Source organism: Solanum stenotomum, chromosome 3, assembly GCF_019186545.1.
Source record: "Solanum stenotomum isolate F172 chromosome 3, ASM1918654v1, whole genome shotgun sequence".
In the NCBI taxonomy this organism is placed as follows: Eukaryota; Viridiplantae; Streptophyta; class Magnoliopsida; order Solanales; family Solanaceae; genus Solanum; species Solanum stenotomum.
The window spans coordinates 26,102,266-26,119,938 of record NC_064284.1 but is presented as its reverse complement, the minus strand read 5'-3'; the positions used below and the strand labels follow the sequence as shown (position 1 = coordinate 26,119,938).

Below are 17,673 nucleotides of genomic sequence, written 5' to 3'. Positions count from 1 at the left end.
AATTTTAATTTAAATCAGATATTGAACAAAAGTGGTATTATAATAAAACTCTCATATTTAGACTCATTACTCGTAAGTTCTCAACATGAGACGACGGACAATCTTAAACATTTGGGATGTTACATCTTCCCCCTTAGGAACATTCATTCTCGAAATACGACTAAACATTAATCATCTTCTTTCTCAAACGAAGGTCTTGAGTATTCAAACTCACAAAATTTTACCTTTTTAGAAGGTTTAATCAATTATTAAAGATGATTTTATCAAATCGAAAGTATGCATGATCATAACGAAGTTGTGAAGTTTCGCTATAGAGAAGGTCGGAAAACAGTAACTCACGTTTATATGTTAGTTTTTGTCAGTACTTAGTCATAATGTAAAATATTTGACCAGAGAACCCAGAGAGATTTTTTCAAGACTTTGGATTTTTCTCTCTTGAGGTAAGTGCTTTCCGTTCATTCATTTCTTCCATAATTCAATTTCCTCCCAGAACTGAAAAGAATATCCATAGGATTTTATCCATTGAAACCTAGGGTTATTATTTTGATGGCACAACATGTGGGGCAGGTTAATTATGAATGATTTTCAATTCTTGTCCGTTAAATTTTGTCTTTCTAGAATAGAATTATGAACCTAGCCTACCTAGAAACCACATAAATTGATTCTTTGAGCATATGAAATGCTCAACAGAAGTTAATGAGGTTGAAATAGTGATCTAGTTATTACAAAGAAAGTGTCTGCTATAGTGAAACACTAGCAGTTTTCATACTCGATTTTCAATTTCAAGATTTCTACCAACTCTTGACACACAGAGATCTACACAAGGGTACTATAGCCCTAAACAATTATATGACGGAATAAGTCATTACACATCTGCTGAATAATCTTAATTGTAGCCAAATAGTTGTTATCTACTGAAACTTTGTTGCGGGAGAGTTTTCCTTGTCATATTTTTGTTGATAAAATAACAAAGCCATGATTGTCAGACAAAAATGTTAGCTAGTTTTGGACTTCATTCTATTTACATTTGGACAAAACTTCACACCATACAATACCAATTTTACTGCTATGAACTCTACCAAGTTTTGATGTGATGATGGGGTAAGTTGCTAATTTTTTAAGCTTTTGTTGTTGCCAGAACTATGTAATATGATTCGGCAACTGCCTTGATCGAAATATTGGGGATTTATGGAAAATCTCTTATTTTTTGAACAGGTAGACCTAAATGGTCTATGAGAGTTATTTAGGTAGGATATGGGATGGTTATGAGAAGGGCAAAGTAGGCAGCAAATCAATTTATAGTCTTGGTTTTATTTCAAAAATTCATGTCCGGACTACTTGCTTGACTAATACCTGCATAACTAATACCCGCATAAGTAATACCTGCATAACTAAACCCAACATAAGTAATACCTGCATAACTAATACTCACATAACTCTATCCAGCTACCAAACAACTATGGAAAGACCGAAGCAATGAAAGCAGAGTCGTTGCTACTAGTAATGTCTTGTCATTGCAAACAAACACAGGCAGATGGTCATGTTAGTTTGCAACAACACATGGCTGCTTCCATATTATCATACACAATAGAGGACAAGCTTAAACAAGTTGTAGTACCTTAAGCTATTCAAGAATCCAATGGTCCATAAAGAACTAATGGGGTGGTGGGTTAAAGAATGTACATTTTGGGATAGAATTTTTGTTCTGGATGGTGATCAAACACCATCAGCATCACTTCCTGCAACATGAGTATCATGACTAGCCCAGTAATGGCTTCCATCAGGGCCACAAATCTTAAACCTGTTGAGTATAAAAGAAAGTACCTCAGTGAGGACTTATGATATGTTCCTAACTCAATTCTAAAGAAAACTGAAGTAATCAACTGACCGCTCAAGCACTGATTTTCCTTCTTTGTACTTTTGGCTCTTCTCATGGGAGGTCTCCTAAAAAGACTTGCTATATTAGGAACAATTAAAACTTCTAGCAACTGCCAAACGACAATGTCTAGCATTTTATCACTCCATACTCACATATTTCCATCCAACAATTGACCCACAACAGACGCAGAAAATGTCTGCCACAGTGTGCATACCAGTCATCATCATTCTATTTTCTATTTCGCCAGAAGTGACATTCACCCTGTCAAAAGAAAAAAAAAAGGCGTATAGAATATACAGAACTACAAAGTGCATTATCATTTTGTATGTTTCTGTTAAATGATAAAATGAAATGAAGAGATTTGAGAAGAGCAGAACTCTTGAACAGGAAAGCAATCAAGTTGAGCATAATATATGTATTCAGCCATATAACTATTGTAATGCTGCTACCAAGTGGAAAATAACCCAAGTCAAGTAAGAATTTATTCTATATATTGATGTGTTAATATTTGTACTCCTGCAAAATACACTCAAAAGTACACGATATAATAGTCTGGTAAAATCCCCACTAGGTTCTATAGTGATTCTAATAGATCAAATTCTGGTGATAATTTTATAGTCAACGACACAAATGTATGAAGATATACATATAAAGTACCATGTCTTTAGCAAACTAAACCTACAAGGTATAGCCTACCTTGTTCAACTTTTCATGTGCACTCAAATATTCTAGGTTGGTTATGAGTTATGACCTTCCATAATAAAAATGACTCAGAGCTAATAACAAAATCAAAGATCCTGAGAACAATGTCAATGACACAAATGTATGAAGATATAAATATACAGTACCATGTCTTTAACAAACTAAACCTACAGGGTATAGCCTGCCTTGTACACAACTTTTCATGTGTTCTCAAATATTCTAGGTTGGTTGTGACCTTCCATAATAATAATGACTCGGAGCTAATAATAAAATCAAAGATCCTGAGAGCTATCTGACCCACGTAGAGTAAAAGCCAAATAATTTGCACATACTCCAGTTGCACTCAACTTTTGAAAAACAAATCTTTTTTCATTTCAAATCATGAAATTTTTGGCTAACTACTACCAACATGAATTCTTCAATACTTCATCTTTTTGCACTTTCTAGTTTAATAGTGTCCTCCACACCAATAAAAGAAGGGGTGGAAGTCAAATAAGAGGATTTATATGGAAGCTTTTTCATCTTTCTGTACCAGAGGTATGGATAACCTTGACCGTAGTAATATCATTGTTCATCTAACCAAGCTACAAATAACTCTTGTCCCATCGATGCCAAGAAAAGCTTAACAACAATCAGAGGAAATAAATGGTAATTCATACTCTAACAAGAATAAAACCAACAAAAGTTGTAAGTTGCACTTGTGATTTTCATGCTGCAAGTTTAAAGATTGGACATATGAAAATGTCACAAACATATCTGATGATTGAATTTGCAGAATAAAAAAGAGACTTACACTTTACTGAAGAGATAAGCCTTCCCATGTCTGCAGTGGAAAGACTGAAGGAAAGATCAGAAGGAAAACATAGAGTTAGATAACTTCATAACTCAGAATGACTACATACATTATTTAGGGGATGAAACAACATTAAACTTCAATATAATTAATTGCAGAATCAATATTTTACTCCATACAAAAGCATTTGATTTTCTAAGAAACAGTAGTTTCAAAGCTCCAACACTTGAAAATGTGCTCTGAGTCTATGCTATAGAAGTCATATGGAATTTTTCATAGGAAAGACTGACCTACAAAGTCAACTTATATAATAAAGAAAATCATGAATGCACATTACAATGAAATTGAGCAAAATAAAGTGACCAAACAAGCACCAAATTGATCAAAATATAGAAAATAGATCAGTCCCAAGACCTGATCAATGGACTGGGCATAACAATAATAGTTTGAAATATTGAAGCCACTAGCACACAAACACGGAACAAATGGAAAATGCCAATCAAGTATACTCCAAGTATCAGACTCAACAAACAACTCCTCTAATTCATAACTGGATTAAGCAGGAATATTGTATGGTATGTTATCAGCAATAATAACTACTATTTTTTTTAAAGTTCAGAAAGAATGCTCATACAATCCCTTTTACTCCAAAACCAGCAACTCCACAAAACCCAGCTCTTTGATGCTAAAAAATTCATCTCCTTTAGGGCAAAATTACTCAATCTGAGACATTCTTCACTCACATAGCTGATTTAAAGTAGCCAATTTTTATATACATCTAAAATTACTTAAACAGACCAACAACAATCCCTAACAAGTTCTAGAAACGAAACCAAAACCACCGATCAAGCCAAAGATTGTATTTTTACAACAAAATAAATCAAAATCAAAATTAAAAAGATCCCAATTTCAAGAAATCACAATAACAGAGTGATCAAACAGAAAAGATGGAGGAAAACCTTGGAAACAATGTTTTCAGAAAGGGCAAGATGAGTTCCACAGTGTTTGCAGCTGTAGATCTTGCCTTCAAGAGTCAACACAAATAATCTCCCCATCAATGATTTTTGAGATCACAAGAAAATTGAAGAACGAAAATGGAAAAGAACTTATCCAAAATGGGGTAATAGTTTTTGTTTCGGATGGAAGATAGTAAGTAACGTCAAGAAAGGGAAAGGATTCAATGTGTGAGGGACTCTTTGAATAATTTAATGCTACTTGCTTTTGTCCTCTTTAGTCCATTTAAAAAATGGAAAAGATAAAAAATATCCTGAAATTATGTGAAATGAATAAAAATGTTATTATTTATGAACAAAATTATCCTTGCAATCAATACTTTGGTACAAATACCCTTATCGTTGATAATTTGGTCCAAAAGTACCCTAGAGTTACTCGTAAACTTAGTTGTGCGGACTCTTCACTTTTGATGCTGCACCCGTCTCGGATTCTCCAAAAATACACTACTTTTGGCGAATCCGACACGCACCCATTGGAACTTTTGAAGAGTCCGAGCAACATAGCTCGTAAGTTCTCAACATGAGACGACGGACAATCTTAAAACACCCCGGATGTTACATCCTTTCCCCCTTAGGAACATTCATTCTCGAAATAAGACAACACATTAATCATCTTCTTTCTCAAACGAAGGTCTTGAGTATTCAAACTCACATAATTTTACCTTTTTATGTCACGACCCAAATTAGGTCTATGACCGGCGCTAAGGGGAAAGAATCCCAAAGCAAGCCTTACCATAAATTAACAGAAAATCGGGCAGAATTTCCTTTATTTTTGTGCCTAGCCTGAATTTTTCCACTCTCAGAAATCCACAACACAAATAATAACTACAAACTAAAACCTAATATCCATTGATGGTCTAACTTTGACGCAATAATACCAGTTATCTCCAAATATGAAAAAGAAATTCAAACTAGTCACTTGACTACAATACGAAGAAATACTCATGACTCAAAGGAAAGAATGACGAATGGAGCGACCCTACGAGTTTTTAAAGAACTGAATAAACCATAGCAAATCAATAGATCCCTTGCCACGCGAAGCAATGCGAGGCTCAGCAGGTGCTACCGAATCACACTCTCTAGCTAATGAAATCCTCGTTAATACCACCTGAGTTCTCTGTAAAAACAATTAGCGAGGAGTGAGACGCTAGCTCAATGAGTAATAATACTTGACCACAACCATTTTATTAAGGGACAAGTCAGAAAACATGCTAAGTATAATAATCAAAATGATGAAATAATGCCTTTTCAGAAATCATAATATTATTCAATCTTATGTGCCTCATATAAGCAAAATCAATGTAGATACTTAATAGTAAACTCAGAAAAACATTTCCATATCAAATCTTATAGCTGGGAGGTTTCCAAGGATGAACCGTGTAATCAGTGTGGCCTTCTCTTTAAGAAGTAACCAATAACAGTAAACTCCTCATAAAGGAGTTAAATATTCATATCAGTAGGTCCCTACTCGAGGGATATCAGTAACAGTATACTAGTTCTACCTTCCCACTAGCAAGGGCTTTATCAGTAATCAGTAACTACAAGGTGCACCAGGTCTAACGAACCCGCCGTTAGCTATGGGATTCATCAAGGTCTACTCCCATTTATATTTTTCTTATAATCAATAGAAGCATTTCAAAATCAAACAGAGCTTTTAAATCTTATCAAATCATATCATTTCAAAGTTTAACAATCACCTGTCAAATTATTATTTCTCAAATAAGTGTAAAACCTTTTCAATAACAGTAATCATATCTTGTAAGAATGAGATCATCTCAAATAATCTTTTCAGTATCATATCCAGTAAAAAACTTGTACCACATGCAAGTTCAAAACAGTCGGTAACACATTTACTTTATAAACCATGTAAAANACGAAGGTCTTGAGTATTCAAACTCACATAATTTTACCTTTTTATGTCACGACCCAAATTAGGTCTATGACCGGCGCTAAGGGGAAAGAATCCCAAAGCAAGCCTTACCATAAATTAACAGAAAATCGGGCAGAATTTCCTTTATTTTTGTGCCTAGCCTGAATTTTTCCACTCTCAGAAATCCACAACACAAATAATAACTACAAACTAAAACCTAATATCCATTGATGGTCTAACTTTGACGCAATAATACCAGTTATCTCCAAATATGAAAAAGAAATTCAAACTAGTCACTTGACTACAATACGAAGAAATACTCATGACTCAAAGGAAAGAATGACGAATGGAGCGACCCTACGAGTTTTTAAAGAACTGAATAAACCATAGCAAATCAATAGATCCCTTGCCACGCGAAGCAATGCGAGGCTCAGCAGGTGCTACCGAATCACACTCTCTAGCTAATGAAATCCTCGTTAATACCACCTGAGTTCTCTGTAAAAACAATTAGCGAGGAGTGAGACGCTAGCTCAATGAGTAACAATACTTAACCACAACCATTTTATTAAGGGACAAGTCAAAAAACATGCTAGTATAATAATCAAAATGATGAAATAATGCCTTTTCAGAAATCATAATATTATTCAAACTTATGTGCCTCATATAAGCAAAATCAATGTAAATACTTAATAATAAACTCATAAAAACATTTCCATATCAAATCTTATAGCTGGGAGGTTTCCAAGGATGAATCATGTAATCAGTGTGGCCTTCCCTTTAAGAAGTAACCAATAGCAGTAAACTCCTCATAAAGGAGTTAAATATTCATATCAGTAGGTCCCTACTCGAGGGATATCAGTAACAGTATACTAGTTCTACCTTCCCACTAGCAAGGGCTTTATCAGTAATCAATAACTACAAGGTGCACCAGGTCTAATGAACCCGCCGTTAGCTACGGGATTCATCAAGGTCTACTCCCATTTATATTTTTCTTGTAATCAGTAGAAGCATTTCAAAATCGAACAGAGCATTTAAATCTTATCAAATCATATCATTTCAAAGTTTAACAATCACCTGTCAAAATATTATTTCTCAAATAAGTGTAAAACCTTTTCAATAACATTAATCATATCTTGTAAGATTGAGATCATCTCAAATAATCTTTTCAGTATCATATCCAGTAAAAAACTTGTCCCACATGCAAGTTCAAAACAGTCTGTAACACATTTACTTTATAAACCATGTAAAAATCATGAAATTTGTGAAATACAAATTGTGGTAAGATTACTACTCACAGTACTCGTGTTGAAGTACCAAATCTGTCACTTGGGCAATCTGTATGACTTCCTTCAATCAATCTATAATCACATCATATCGGTCTCATAATACTTCCTTCGTTTAGGCTAATTCATACTAAATTCAGAATACCCAATCTTCGAGGTTTTATGATAGACTCTCAATCTATCAATTTATATCAAATTGGTGCTTCAGATCCCGCAAAACAGTCTCATTGTTGATTACTTCACCCTATAATAAACAGAACTAATGTCACTGTCCAGCAATTCTTCTTCAGTTTATGCCGATCTACCAAAAGTTTGGTCCAAACATTTAACATACTCACTCAAACCGTAAGATAATAAGAGTTTAACGGATTCCTTTATTCCTTCTAAACCCATGTTTTTCAAACTCTCCGTTCTCAAATTTATAGTCAGGGAATATACAAATTCAATCTTTAAACTAATTTAAGATACTTACCTTGAAATCCATACTTGAAATAGCAAGAGTTCCACTTCTTCTCCATTTAGTTATTTTTCTCTGTTTTAATCGATTTCATGCTCCTTCACAGGAAGAGACTCCAAGAACGTACTCTTTCTTCCTTTTTTTTTCCAAGAGTTGCTGATAAAACTCTTAACTCCAATAATTTATTTAGCTTAATTTAGTGTTTCCCTTATTAGGTTTCTGATTTTTTTTGGGCTAATGACTAATATGTCCTTGTTTAAAATATGGGATATTACATTCTCCCCACCTTAAGAAATTCGGTCCACGAATTTAAGTCATTTGTAACTCAGAATAGGTGTGGATACTTGACCTTTCATATCCTCTCCCAATTCTCAAGTAGCTTCTTCAATGGTATGTTTCCCCCATACGATTTTCATGGACACAATTTATTTTGACCAAAATTTCTTCGTTGTCTGTCAACAGCGGCCATTGATTCCTCCTCATATGTTAAGTTATCATCCCGTTCTATAGTTGGTGCTTCAAGCACACAAGAGGAGTTTAATATACATTTTCTTAACAGATGTAGAAAACTGAACAACCAAAATGCATCTCAAAAGAAGGTTTCAAAAGGTAGAACACTACTCTCACCTGGTCAAGAAATTTTATATGGTCTTACAAATTTTGAGCTCAAATTAGCTCTTCTTCTTCTTCTTCTTCTTCTTTTCAAATCACTTCACGCTATTCCTTGATGGACTCTTCGGAAGGTTTTGTCCCCAACTATGTACTCTAAATTTCCTTTCCTCTTTTATGTATAAACCTTTAACCTACTTGAATTGCGAGCAACTTTTGTCTGACTAACTGAACCTTTTCCAAGCTTTCAATACCAAGTCTGGTCCCAATACATTAATGTCTCCAACATCAGACTTTCTGATAGGAGAAAGACGTCACCTATCATAATTCTTCATATGGATCCATCTATTGCGTAGTGTGATTTGTTGTGATAGGCAATTTCAGCCAATGCTAGATAAGCATCTCAACTACCTCCAATTACATTAAGAACGAAAGATTTTAGCATATCCTCTAGAAATGTAGTCAAGGTTTTCTGAAACAAATTTCAAAAATATGTTGTACATTGTGATTTACCGTCCAATATAAACAATAATGGAACTTCATAGAGTCAAAAATTCCATTCAAGCATATCTCTACTATATTCCTCCGTTATATCCCGATTGAGTCGACTTACAACTAACCATACAGAGTCATAACCTCTAGGAGTTCATGTTAAATGGGTCACAAAATCCATGGTAACACTTTTCATATTCACTCTAGAGATCCTGAGTTGTTGTATTGATCTTAAGGGTCGTTGATGCTCAACTTTAACATGTTACAAGGATAGCAACATTTTTTTTCTCCTATCAATATAATTCTCTTAGGAAATATTACTTCTTGGTGATCCCGAACCTATTGTGTAGTTAGAGTTATGACTTCCTCAAGAATAATCTGCCTTAAACCATCTATGTTAAATGGGAAACCACATAACAATCAAAAGTCGTATCCTTGTCTTTACCCGCTAGAATCTCATTTCGATATTCACAGAACTTCTCATCCTCGTATTAGTTGGCCTTGATAAGTGTTACCAATAAAGACTTGAGCTGAACATAAGCAAATAGTGTCTCTGAGTTTCTCACACTAATTTGATACTTGTATCCCTGAGTATATGCAAATTCTAAGCTAAAAGTCCTTTCACATGAGCTATTTTCCCTTGTATAAATAGCCACACTTAGGCAATTTTCACCTGCCTCGTCCAGCCTGCCTGTCCTACAAAGAAGCCTGATGTTATATTATCTGGACTCTCCAAACACTTCCACTGCTTCACCAGCTAAAAGTCATTTCACGTGAACATTATGTTCCATATAACCTATGGATTTCCTTTTCAAAGCATCTATCTAAACAACTTTGTTTCCCAAACGACGTCGAATAGTAAAATTTGACATAGACATAGAGTAGTTTTGTCCATCCGTGTAAATTTAAGGATCAAATCTTCTTCTTTTCTTTGAAACTTACATCTCAGGTCTTGCGATTTGTATAATTCACATTGGTTTCATTGTATAAGAGTGCTTCCGAACTTTAGCGCAAATACCATTGTAACCACCTTCAAATTATGAGAGGGCGTTCCTGCTCATGCTTATCTAGATATCTCGAAGTATAACTATCACACGATCTTTCTTAATGAGAACACATCATAATCCCACCCTCGAAACATCACAGAGCATCATGAATCCTCCAAAACTTGACTGGAAGGCTAACACTGTTGTGGTGATCAAACATATATATTCTGAGCTTCTAAAAGCATCTATTCATATTCCTCTGTTTACTGAAACTTCATCTTCTTCTTTTTTGTAGCTGGTAATTAAGTGGAGTTGTAATTTCTAGAGAAGTGTTATTCCAAAGAAACTATGCACAAAATGCATGTGTTAGCCTGTCAAAATCAAGAAGTTGTTATTCTCTGTAAGAGTAGTGGGCTTGTATCATTTCTGAACTACTTTTTCCAACTTAGGTGTCGCCAAAATCCCATCATTTGATACAACATACCCGAGCAATGCTATTGAGTCTAGACACAATTGTACTTAGCATTTTCATAGTGTCGATGCCTCACAGTGTTTGTACCCAATTCCTCCTCATCTTTATGTTCTTCTCGACTATGAGAGTATACAGAAATATCATCTGCAAACACTATAAACAATTTGTACAGAATGTCTTGAACACCCTATTTATTAAGTCCACGAATGCACATTGAACATTGACCAGTCCGAGAGATATCACAGGGAACTCATAATATTTGCACTCAAAATTGGAGGTGGTCTTAGAAATATCATCTTTCTTTGATTGTAAGTTGATAATAACCCAAACTAGGAATTGATTTTCCAACAAGAGGATGACTCGTTGTAACCAATTATGTATGAAATCTATTCCAGACAACTATTATGTTGTTACTTGTTCAAAAGTATGTAGTCGAAGCACACCAGTGATACCTTCAGTCTGATGAACCTTTATTTAATATGACCTACAATTATTTACTTATCTCTTCTGAACTCCCTCGGTGTCATACGATATAGGGGCATCAAAAGGGTTGCACTCCACACGTCAATAGAAATTTCTATTTATCGTGCTAGTAGGTCTTGGCAAATCCACAAAAATACATCTTTAAATTATGTCACTACCAATACCATTTCTAAATTAGAATAAATATCTCCTCCCTCATGCCCTTTGGTAAATGTTGAACCCTCATCATGGTATAACATCACTACTTTCTAAAGCCTGAGATTTCGTTCTCTCTCTTTTTTTTTTTTCCAGTTTCAACCTAGCATGAATCCATGGTTGTTCTTTTTATAACTTTACATGTTTTTCAAAATGTGCTTAGCAATGTCAACGACCTCAAAGTAGGTAAAGCATTTGTGTGCAAGGTTACTGCACAGTCTAAGAGGCTAACCATCCTTTCAAAAATTTCTAAACCTTCAAAAAAACTCCATTAGTTAATAAATAGGGAGCATATCTAGCTAATTGAATAATCCGGAGTCATATCTTAGTTCCAACGAATCATTTTGAACAAATTCCTTAAAATTCCTTATTAAGTTACTCATTCTCAACTGTCTAGACAGAAACAATCCATAATAACTTAGTGAATCGCCTCAAGTCTTTGGTGTTGTCCTACTGGTATTTTGAATAGTACAATATTATACCATGTAATTAATCACGTTCACCGTCTGTATGCTACCAGAACTACAACACTCTTGCTGAAACATGCTCGAGCTCATAAAGCTTTAAGTATTTCACCCAAGAACCTTTAAGACCTTTAAGGATCTTTGAGTTGTTAGAAACTTGGAGGTTTTATCTTTAGAAATCTCTAGGCTACTTTTTTCTTGAGACAAATCTGAATCCTTCTAGTTGCGTGGAGCTGCTCTTGGGCTATATTTTGTTGCCTGAATCTATTCACTCTGTCAATTAATATATCTTGCTCGGTACAGGAAGATACGTGTCCTAACAGTAACACTCTCATGTTGTTAAAGTGCAGAGTAGTACTCTTTTCAGAAAAAAACTATATTACCTATCACATAGGTGCACGAAGAATTCCTCACAATGACATAACCCCCTCTTTCTTGGCTTTTCCAACCACTTGTTTCTTCCCCTTATTGGGAGAGACGGTTGTTTACAAAGGTGACCCTTAATGTCTGCAGACCTTTGGACTATTCTTGTTATTGGACGACTAAGTTCAAGATATGTGATAGGAAGATAAACAATATTAGATTCATCTAGTAGACCCTATTAGTCACACAAAAAGAGGAATGAGAAAGAAAGACAGACACATCCTATCACGTCCTCGCAGAATCACGATTATAGAAATGGCCGGCAACATAACCATAATTGAGATTCTACTACTAACGTGTGCTCCATAAGTCACAAGAATAACCTAGTGCTCTGATACCAACTTTGTCACGACCCAAATTAGGTCTGTGACCGGCGCTAAGGGGAAAGAATCCCAAAGCAAGCCTTACCATAAATTTACAGAAAATCAGGCAGAGTTTCCTTTATTCCTTCTAAGCCCATGTTTTTCAAACTCTCAGTTCTCAAATTTATAGTCAGGGAATATACAAATTCAATCTTTAAACTAAGTTAAGATACTTACCTTGAAATCCATACTTGAAATAGCAAGAGTTCCACTTCTTCTCCATTTAGTTATTTTTCTCTGCTTTAATCGATTTCATGCTCCTTCACATGAAGAGACTCCAAGAATGTACTCTTTCTTCCTTTTTTTTTCCAAGAGTTGCTGACAAAACTCTTAACTCCAATAATTTATTTAGCTTAATTTAATTTTTCCCTTATTAGGTTTCTGATGGGCTAAGGCCCATTTGATTTTTTTTTGGCTAATGACTAATATGTCCTTGTTTAAAATATGGGATATTACATTTTAGAAGGTCTAATCAATTATTTAAAGATGATTTTATCAAATCAGAAGCATGCATGATCATAACGAAGTTGCGAAGTTTTGCTATAGAGAAGGTCGGAAAACAGTAACTCACGTTTTTATGTTAGCTTTCGTCCGTACTTAGTCATTATGTAAAATATTTGACCACAGAATCCCATAGGAGATTTTTCCAAGATTTGGGGTTTTTCTCTCTTAAGGTAAGTGCTTTCCGTTCATTCATTTCTTCCATAATTCGGTTTCCTCCCAGAATTGATAGGTATGTCCATAGGATTTTATGCATTGAAACCTAGGGTTATTATTTTGATGGCACAACATGTGGGGCAGGTTAATTATGAACGATTTTCAATCCTAGTCCGTTAAAGTTTGTCTTCTAGTATAGAATTATGAACCTAGCCTTAATTATAAATTTGGAGAACCTAGAAACCCCATAAATTTGATTCTTTGGGTATATGAACTGCTCAACAGAAGTTAATGAGTTTGAAATAGTGATCTAGTTATTACAAAGAAAGTGTCCGCTATATTGAAACACTAGCAAATTTTCATACTCGATTTTCCATTTCTAGATTTCTACCAACTCTTGACCCACGGAGATCTACACAAGGGTACTATAGCCCTAAACAACTAAAATGACAGAATAGGTCATTACACATCTGCTGAATAATCTTAATTGTAGCCAAATAGTTGTTATCTACTGGAACTTTGTTGAGGGAGAGTTTTCCTTGTCATATTTTTGTTGATAAAACAACAAAGCCATGATTGTCGGGCAAAAATGTTAGCTAGTTATGGACATCATTCTGTTTTCATTTGGACAAAACTCCACACCATACCAGACCTGTTTTACTGCTGTGAACTCTACCAAGTTTTGAGTGATGATGGGGGTAAGGTGCGGTGTAGTGTATTAGCTGTTTCCTCACTGCCGATTTTTTAAGATTTTGTTGTTGCCAGAACTATGTAGTCATTCAGGGAGGATATGGGATGGTTATGAAAAGGGGAAAGTAGACGGCAAATCAATTTATAGTCTTGGTTTTATTTCAAAAATTCATGTCCAGACTACTTGCTTGACTAATACCTGCATAACTAATACCCGCATAAGTAATACTTCCATAACTAAACCCTACATAAGTAATACCTGCATAACTAATACCCGCATAACTCTATCCAGCTACCAAACAACTACGGAAAGATCGAAGCAATGAAAGCAGAGTGGTTGCTACTAGTAATGTCTTGTCATTGCAAACAAATAAAGGCAGATGGTCATGTTAGTTTGCCACAACCCATGGCTGCTTCCATATTATCATTACACAATAGAGGACAAGCTTAAAGAAGTTGTAGTAGCTTAAGCTATTCAAGAATCCAATGGTTCATAAAGAACTAATGGGGTGGTGGGTTAAAGAATGTACATTTTGGGATAGAATTTTTGTTCTGGATGGTGATCAAACACCATCAGCATCACTTCCTGCAACATGAGTATCATGACTATCCCAGTAATGGCTTCCATCAGGGCCACAAATCTTAAACCTGTTGAGTATAAAAGAAAGTACCTCAGTGAGGACTTATGATATGTTCCTAACTCAATTCTAAAGAAAACTGAAGTAATCAACTGACCGCTCAAGCACTGATTTTCCTTCTTTGTACTTTTGACTCTTCTCATGGGCGGTCTCCTGAAAAAAGAATTGCTATATTAGGAACAACTAAAACTTCTAGCAACTGCCAAACGACATTGTCTAGCATTTTATCACTCCATACTCGCATATTTCCATCCAACAATTGACCCACAACAGACGCAGAAAATGTCTGCCACAGTGTGCATACCAGTCATCATCATTCTATTTTCTATCTCGCCAGAAGTGACATTCACCCTGTCAAAAGAAAAAAAAAAGGCGTATAGAATATACAGAACTACAAAGTGCATTATCATTTTGTATGTTTCTGCTAAATGATAAAATGAAATGAAGAGATTTGAGAAGAGCAGAACTCTTGAACAGGAAAGCAATCAAGCTAAGCATAATATATGATAATGCCANTATCATTTTGTATGTTTCTGCTAAATGATAAAATGAAATGAAGAGATTTGAGAAGAGCAGAACTCTTGAACAGGAAAGCAATCAAGTTAAGCATAATATATAATAATGCCATGTAACTATTGTAATGTTGCTACCAAGTGGAAAATAACCCAGGTCAAGTAAGAATTTATTCCATATATTGATGTGTTAATATTTGTACTCCTGCAAAATACACTCAAAAGTACACGATATAATAGTCTGGTAAAATCCCCACTAGGTTCTATAGTGATTCCAATAGATCAAATTCTGGTGCTAATTTTATAGTCAATGACACAAATGTAGGAAGATATACATATAAAGTACCATGTCTCTAACAAACTAAACCTACAAGGTATAGCCTACCTTGTTCAACTTTTCATGTGCACTCAAACATTCTAGGTTGGTTATGAGTTATGACCTTCCATAATAATAATGACTCAGAGCTAATAACAAAATCAAAGATCCTGAGGGCAATGTCAATAACACAAACGTACGAAGATATAAATATACAGTACCATGCCTTTAACAAACTGAACCTACATGGTATACCCTGCCTTGTACACAACTTTTCATGTGCTCTCAAATATTCTAGGTTGGTTGTGACCTTCCATAATAATAATGACTCGGAGCTAATAACAAAATCAAAGATCCTGAGAGCTATCTGACCCACATTGAGTAAAAGCCAAATAATTTGCACATACTCCAGTTGCACTCAACTTTTGAAAAACAAATCTTTTTTCATTTCAAATCATGAAAATTTTGGCTAACTACTACCAACGTGAATTCTTCAATACTTCATCTTTTTTCACTTTTTAGTTTAACAGTGTCCTCCACACCAATAAAAGAAGGGGTGGAAGTCAAATAAGAGGATTTATATGGTAGCTTTTTTCATCTTTCTGTACCAGAGGTATGGATAAGCTTGACCGTAGTAATACATTGTTCATCTAACCAAGCTACAAATAACTCATGTCCCATCGATGCCAAGAAAAGCTTAACAACAATCAGAGGAAATAAATGGTAATTCATACTCTAACAAGAATAAAACCAACAGAAGTTGTAAGTTGCACTTGTGATTTTCATGCTGCAAGTTTAAAGATTGGACATGTGAAAATGTCACAAACATATCTGATGATTGAATGTGCAGAATCAAAGAGACTTACACTTTACTGAAGAGATAAGCCTTCCCATGTCTGCAGTGGAAAGACTGAAGGAAAGATCAGAAGGAAAACATAGAGTTAGATAACTTCATAACTCAGAATGACTACATACATTATTTAGGGGATGAAACAACATTAAACTTCAATATAATTAAATGCAGAATCAATATTTTACTCCATACAAAAGCATTTGAATGTTCTAAGAAACAGTAGTTTCAAAGCTCCAACACTTTAAAATGTGCTCTGATTCTATGCTATAGAAGTCATATGGAATTTTTCATACGACAGACTGACCTACAAAGTCAACTTATATAATAAAGAAAGTCATGAATGCACATTACAATGAAATTGAGCAAAATAAAGTGACCAAACAAGCACCAAATTGTTCAAAATATAGAAAATAGATCAGTCCCAAGATCTGATCAATGGACTGGGCATAACAATAATAGTTTGAAATATTGAAGCCACTAGCACACAGACATGGAACAAATGGAAAATGACAATCAAGTATACTCCCAAGTGTCAGACTCAACAAACAACCCCTCTAATTCATAACTGGATTAAGCAGGAATATTGTATGGTATGTTATCAGCAATAATAACTACTATTTTTTTAAAAGTTCACAAAGAATGCTCATACAATCCCTTTTACTCCAAAACCAGCAACTCCACAAAACCCAGCTCTTTGATGCTAAAAAATACATCTCCTTTAGGGCAAAATTACTCAATCTGAGACCTTCTTCACTCACATAGCTGATTTAAAGTAGCCAATTTTTATATACATCTAAAATTACTTAAAAAGACCAACAACAATCCCTAACAAGTTCTATAAACTAAACCGAAACCACCGATCAAGCCAAAGATTGTATTTTTACAACTAAATAAATCAAAATCAAAATTAAAAAAATCTCAATTTCAAGAAATCACAATAACAGAATGATCAAACAGAAATGGAGGAAAACCTTGGAAACAATGTTTTCAGAAAGGGCAAGATGAGTTCCACAGTGCTTGCAGCTGTAGATCTTGCCTTCAAGAGTCAACACAAATAATCTCCCCATCAAAGATTTTTGAGATCACAAGAAAATTGAAGAACGAAAATGGAAAAGGACTTATCCAAAAAGGGGTAATAGTTTTTGTTTCGGCTGGAAGATAGCAAGTAAGGTCAAGAAAGGGAAAGGATTCAATGTGTGGGGGACTCTTTGAATAATGTAATGTTTTGTTAAAAGAACTTTATTCTTGTTTTCTTTCTTTTACAATCACATTAATAAAAATATAGAAAATATTTTTTTTTCTTACTCTCATTTTATTAATTAAAATAGAATAATTTTATATCTCTTTTAACGGATAATATATGTCATAATATATATCATATTTATAAGATCATAATAAATACACGATTAGTTTTTATTTATATAAGGATAAAATAATTATAATAAGATAGGAATTTTCTTTTTTTTTCCGAATTGAAGTAGGATTAATATTTGTTAATTAAAAAATATTATTAGAAAAAGAATG

General features: G+C 34.4%; 2 protein-coding genes across 2 annotated transcripts in view; both read right to left on the bottom strand.

Moving 5' to 3' along the window:
* The window catches only part of LOC125859487 (protein yippee-like), a 164,658-nt gene extending 160,153 nt beyond the window's left edge, over nt 1-4,505 (bottom strand). The window contains exons 1-5 of the mRNA XM_049539258.1: nt 4,334-4,505; nt 3,375-3,418; nt 2,032-2,140; nt 1,889-1,944; nt 1,619-1,801 (exon numbers count right to left, since the gene is read on the bottom strand). Of these exons, the coding sequence (XP_049395215.1) occupies nt 1,717-1,801; nt 1,889-1,944; nt 2,032-2,140; nt 3,375-3,418; nt 4,334-4,429 (390 nt within the window). The 5' untranslated portion in view covers nt 4,430-4,505 and the 3' untranslated portion in view covers nt 1,619-1,716. The remainder of the gene's footprint in view (nt 1-1,618; nt 1,802-1,888; nt 1,945-2,031; nt 2,141-3,374; nt 3,419-4,333) is intronic.
* Nucleotides 4,506-14,164: 9,659 nt separating this feature from the next.
* On the bottom strand, nt 14,165-17,355 carry LOC125859486 (protein yippee-like). Its single transcript, XM_049539257.1, has 5 exons — nt 17,121-17,355; nt 16,163-16,206; nt 14,711-14,819; nt 14,566-14,621; nt 14,165-14,478 (listed from the first exon to the last, which is right to left on the bottom strand). The coding sequence occupies exons 1-5, from the start codon at nt 17,214-17,216 to the stop codon at nt 14,394-14,396; spliced, it is 390 nt and encodes a 129-aa protein (XP_049395214.1). The 5' UTR covers nt 17,217-17,355; the 3' UTR covers nt 14,165-14,393.
* Between the last annotated feature and the right edge of the window lie 318 nt (nt 17,356-17,673).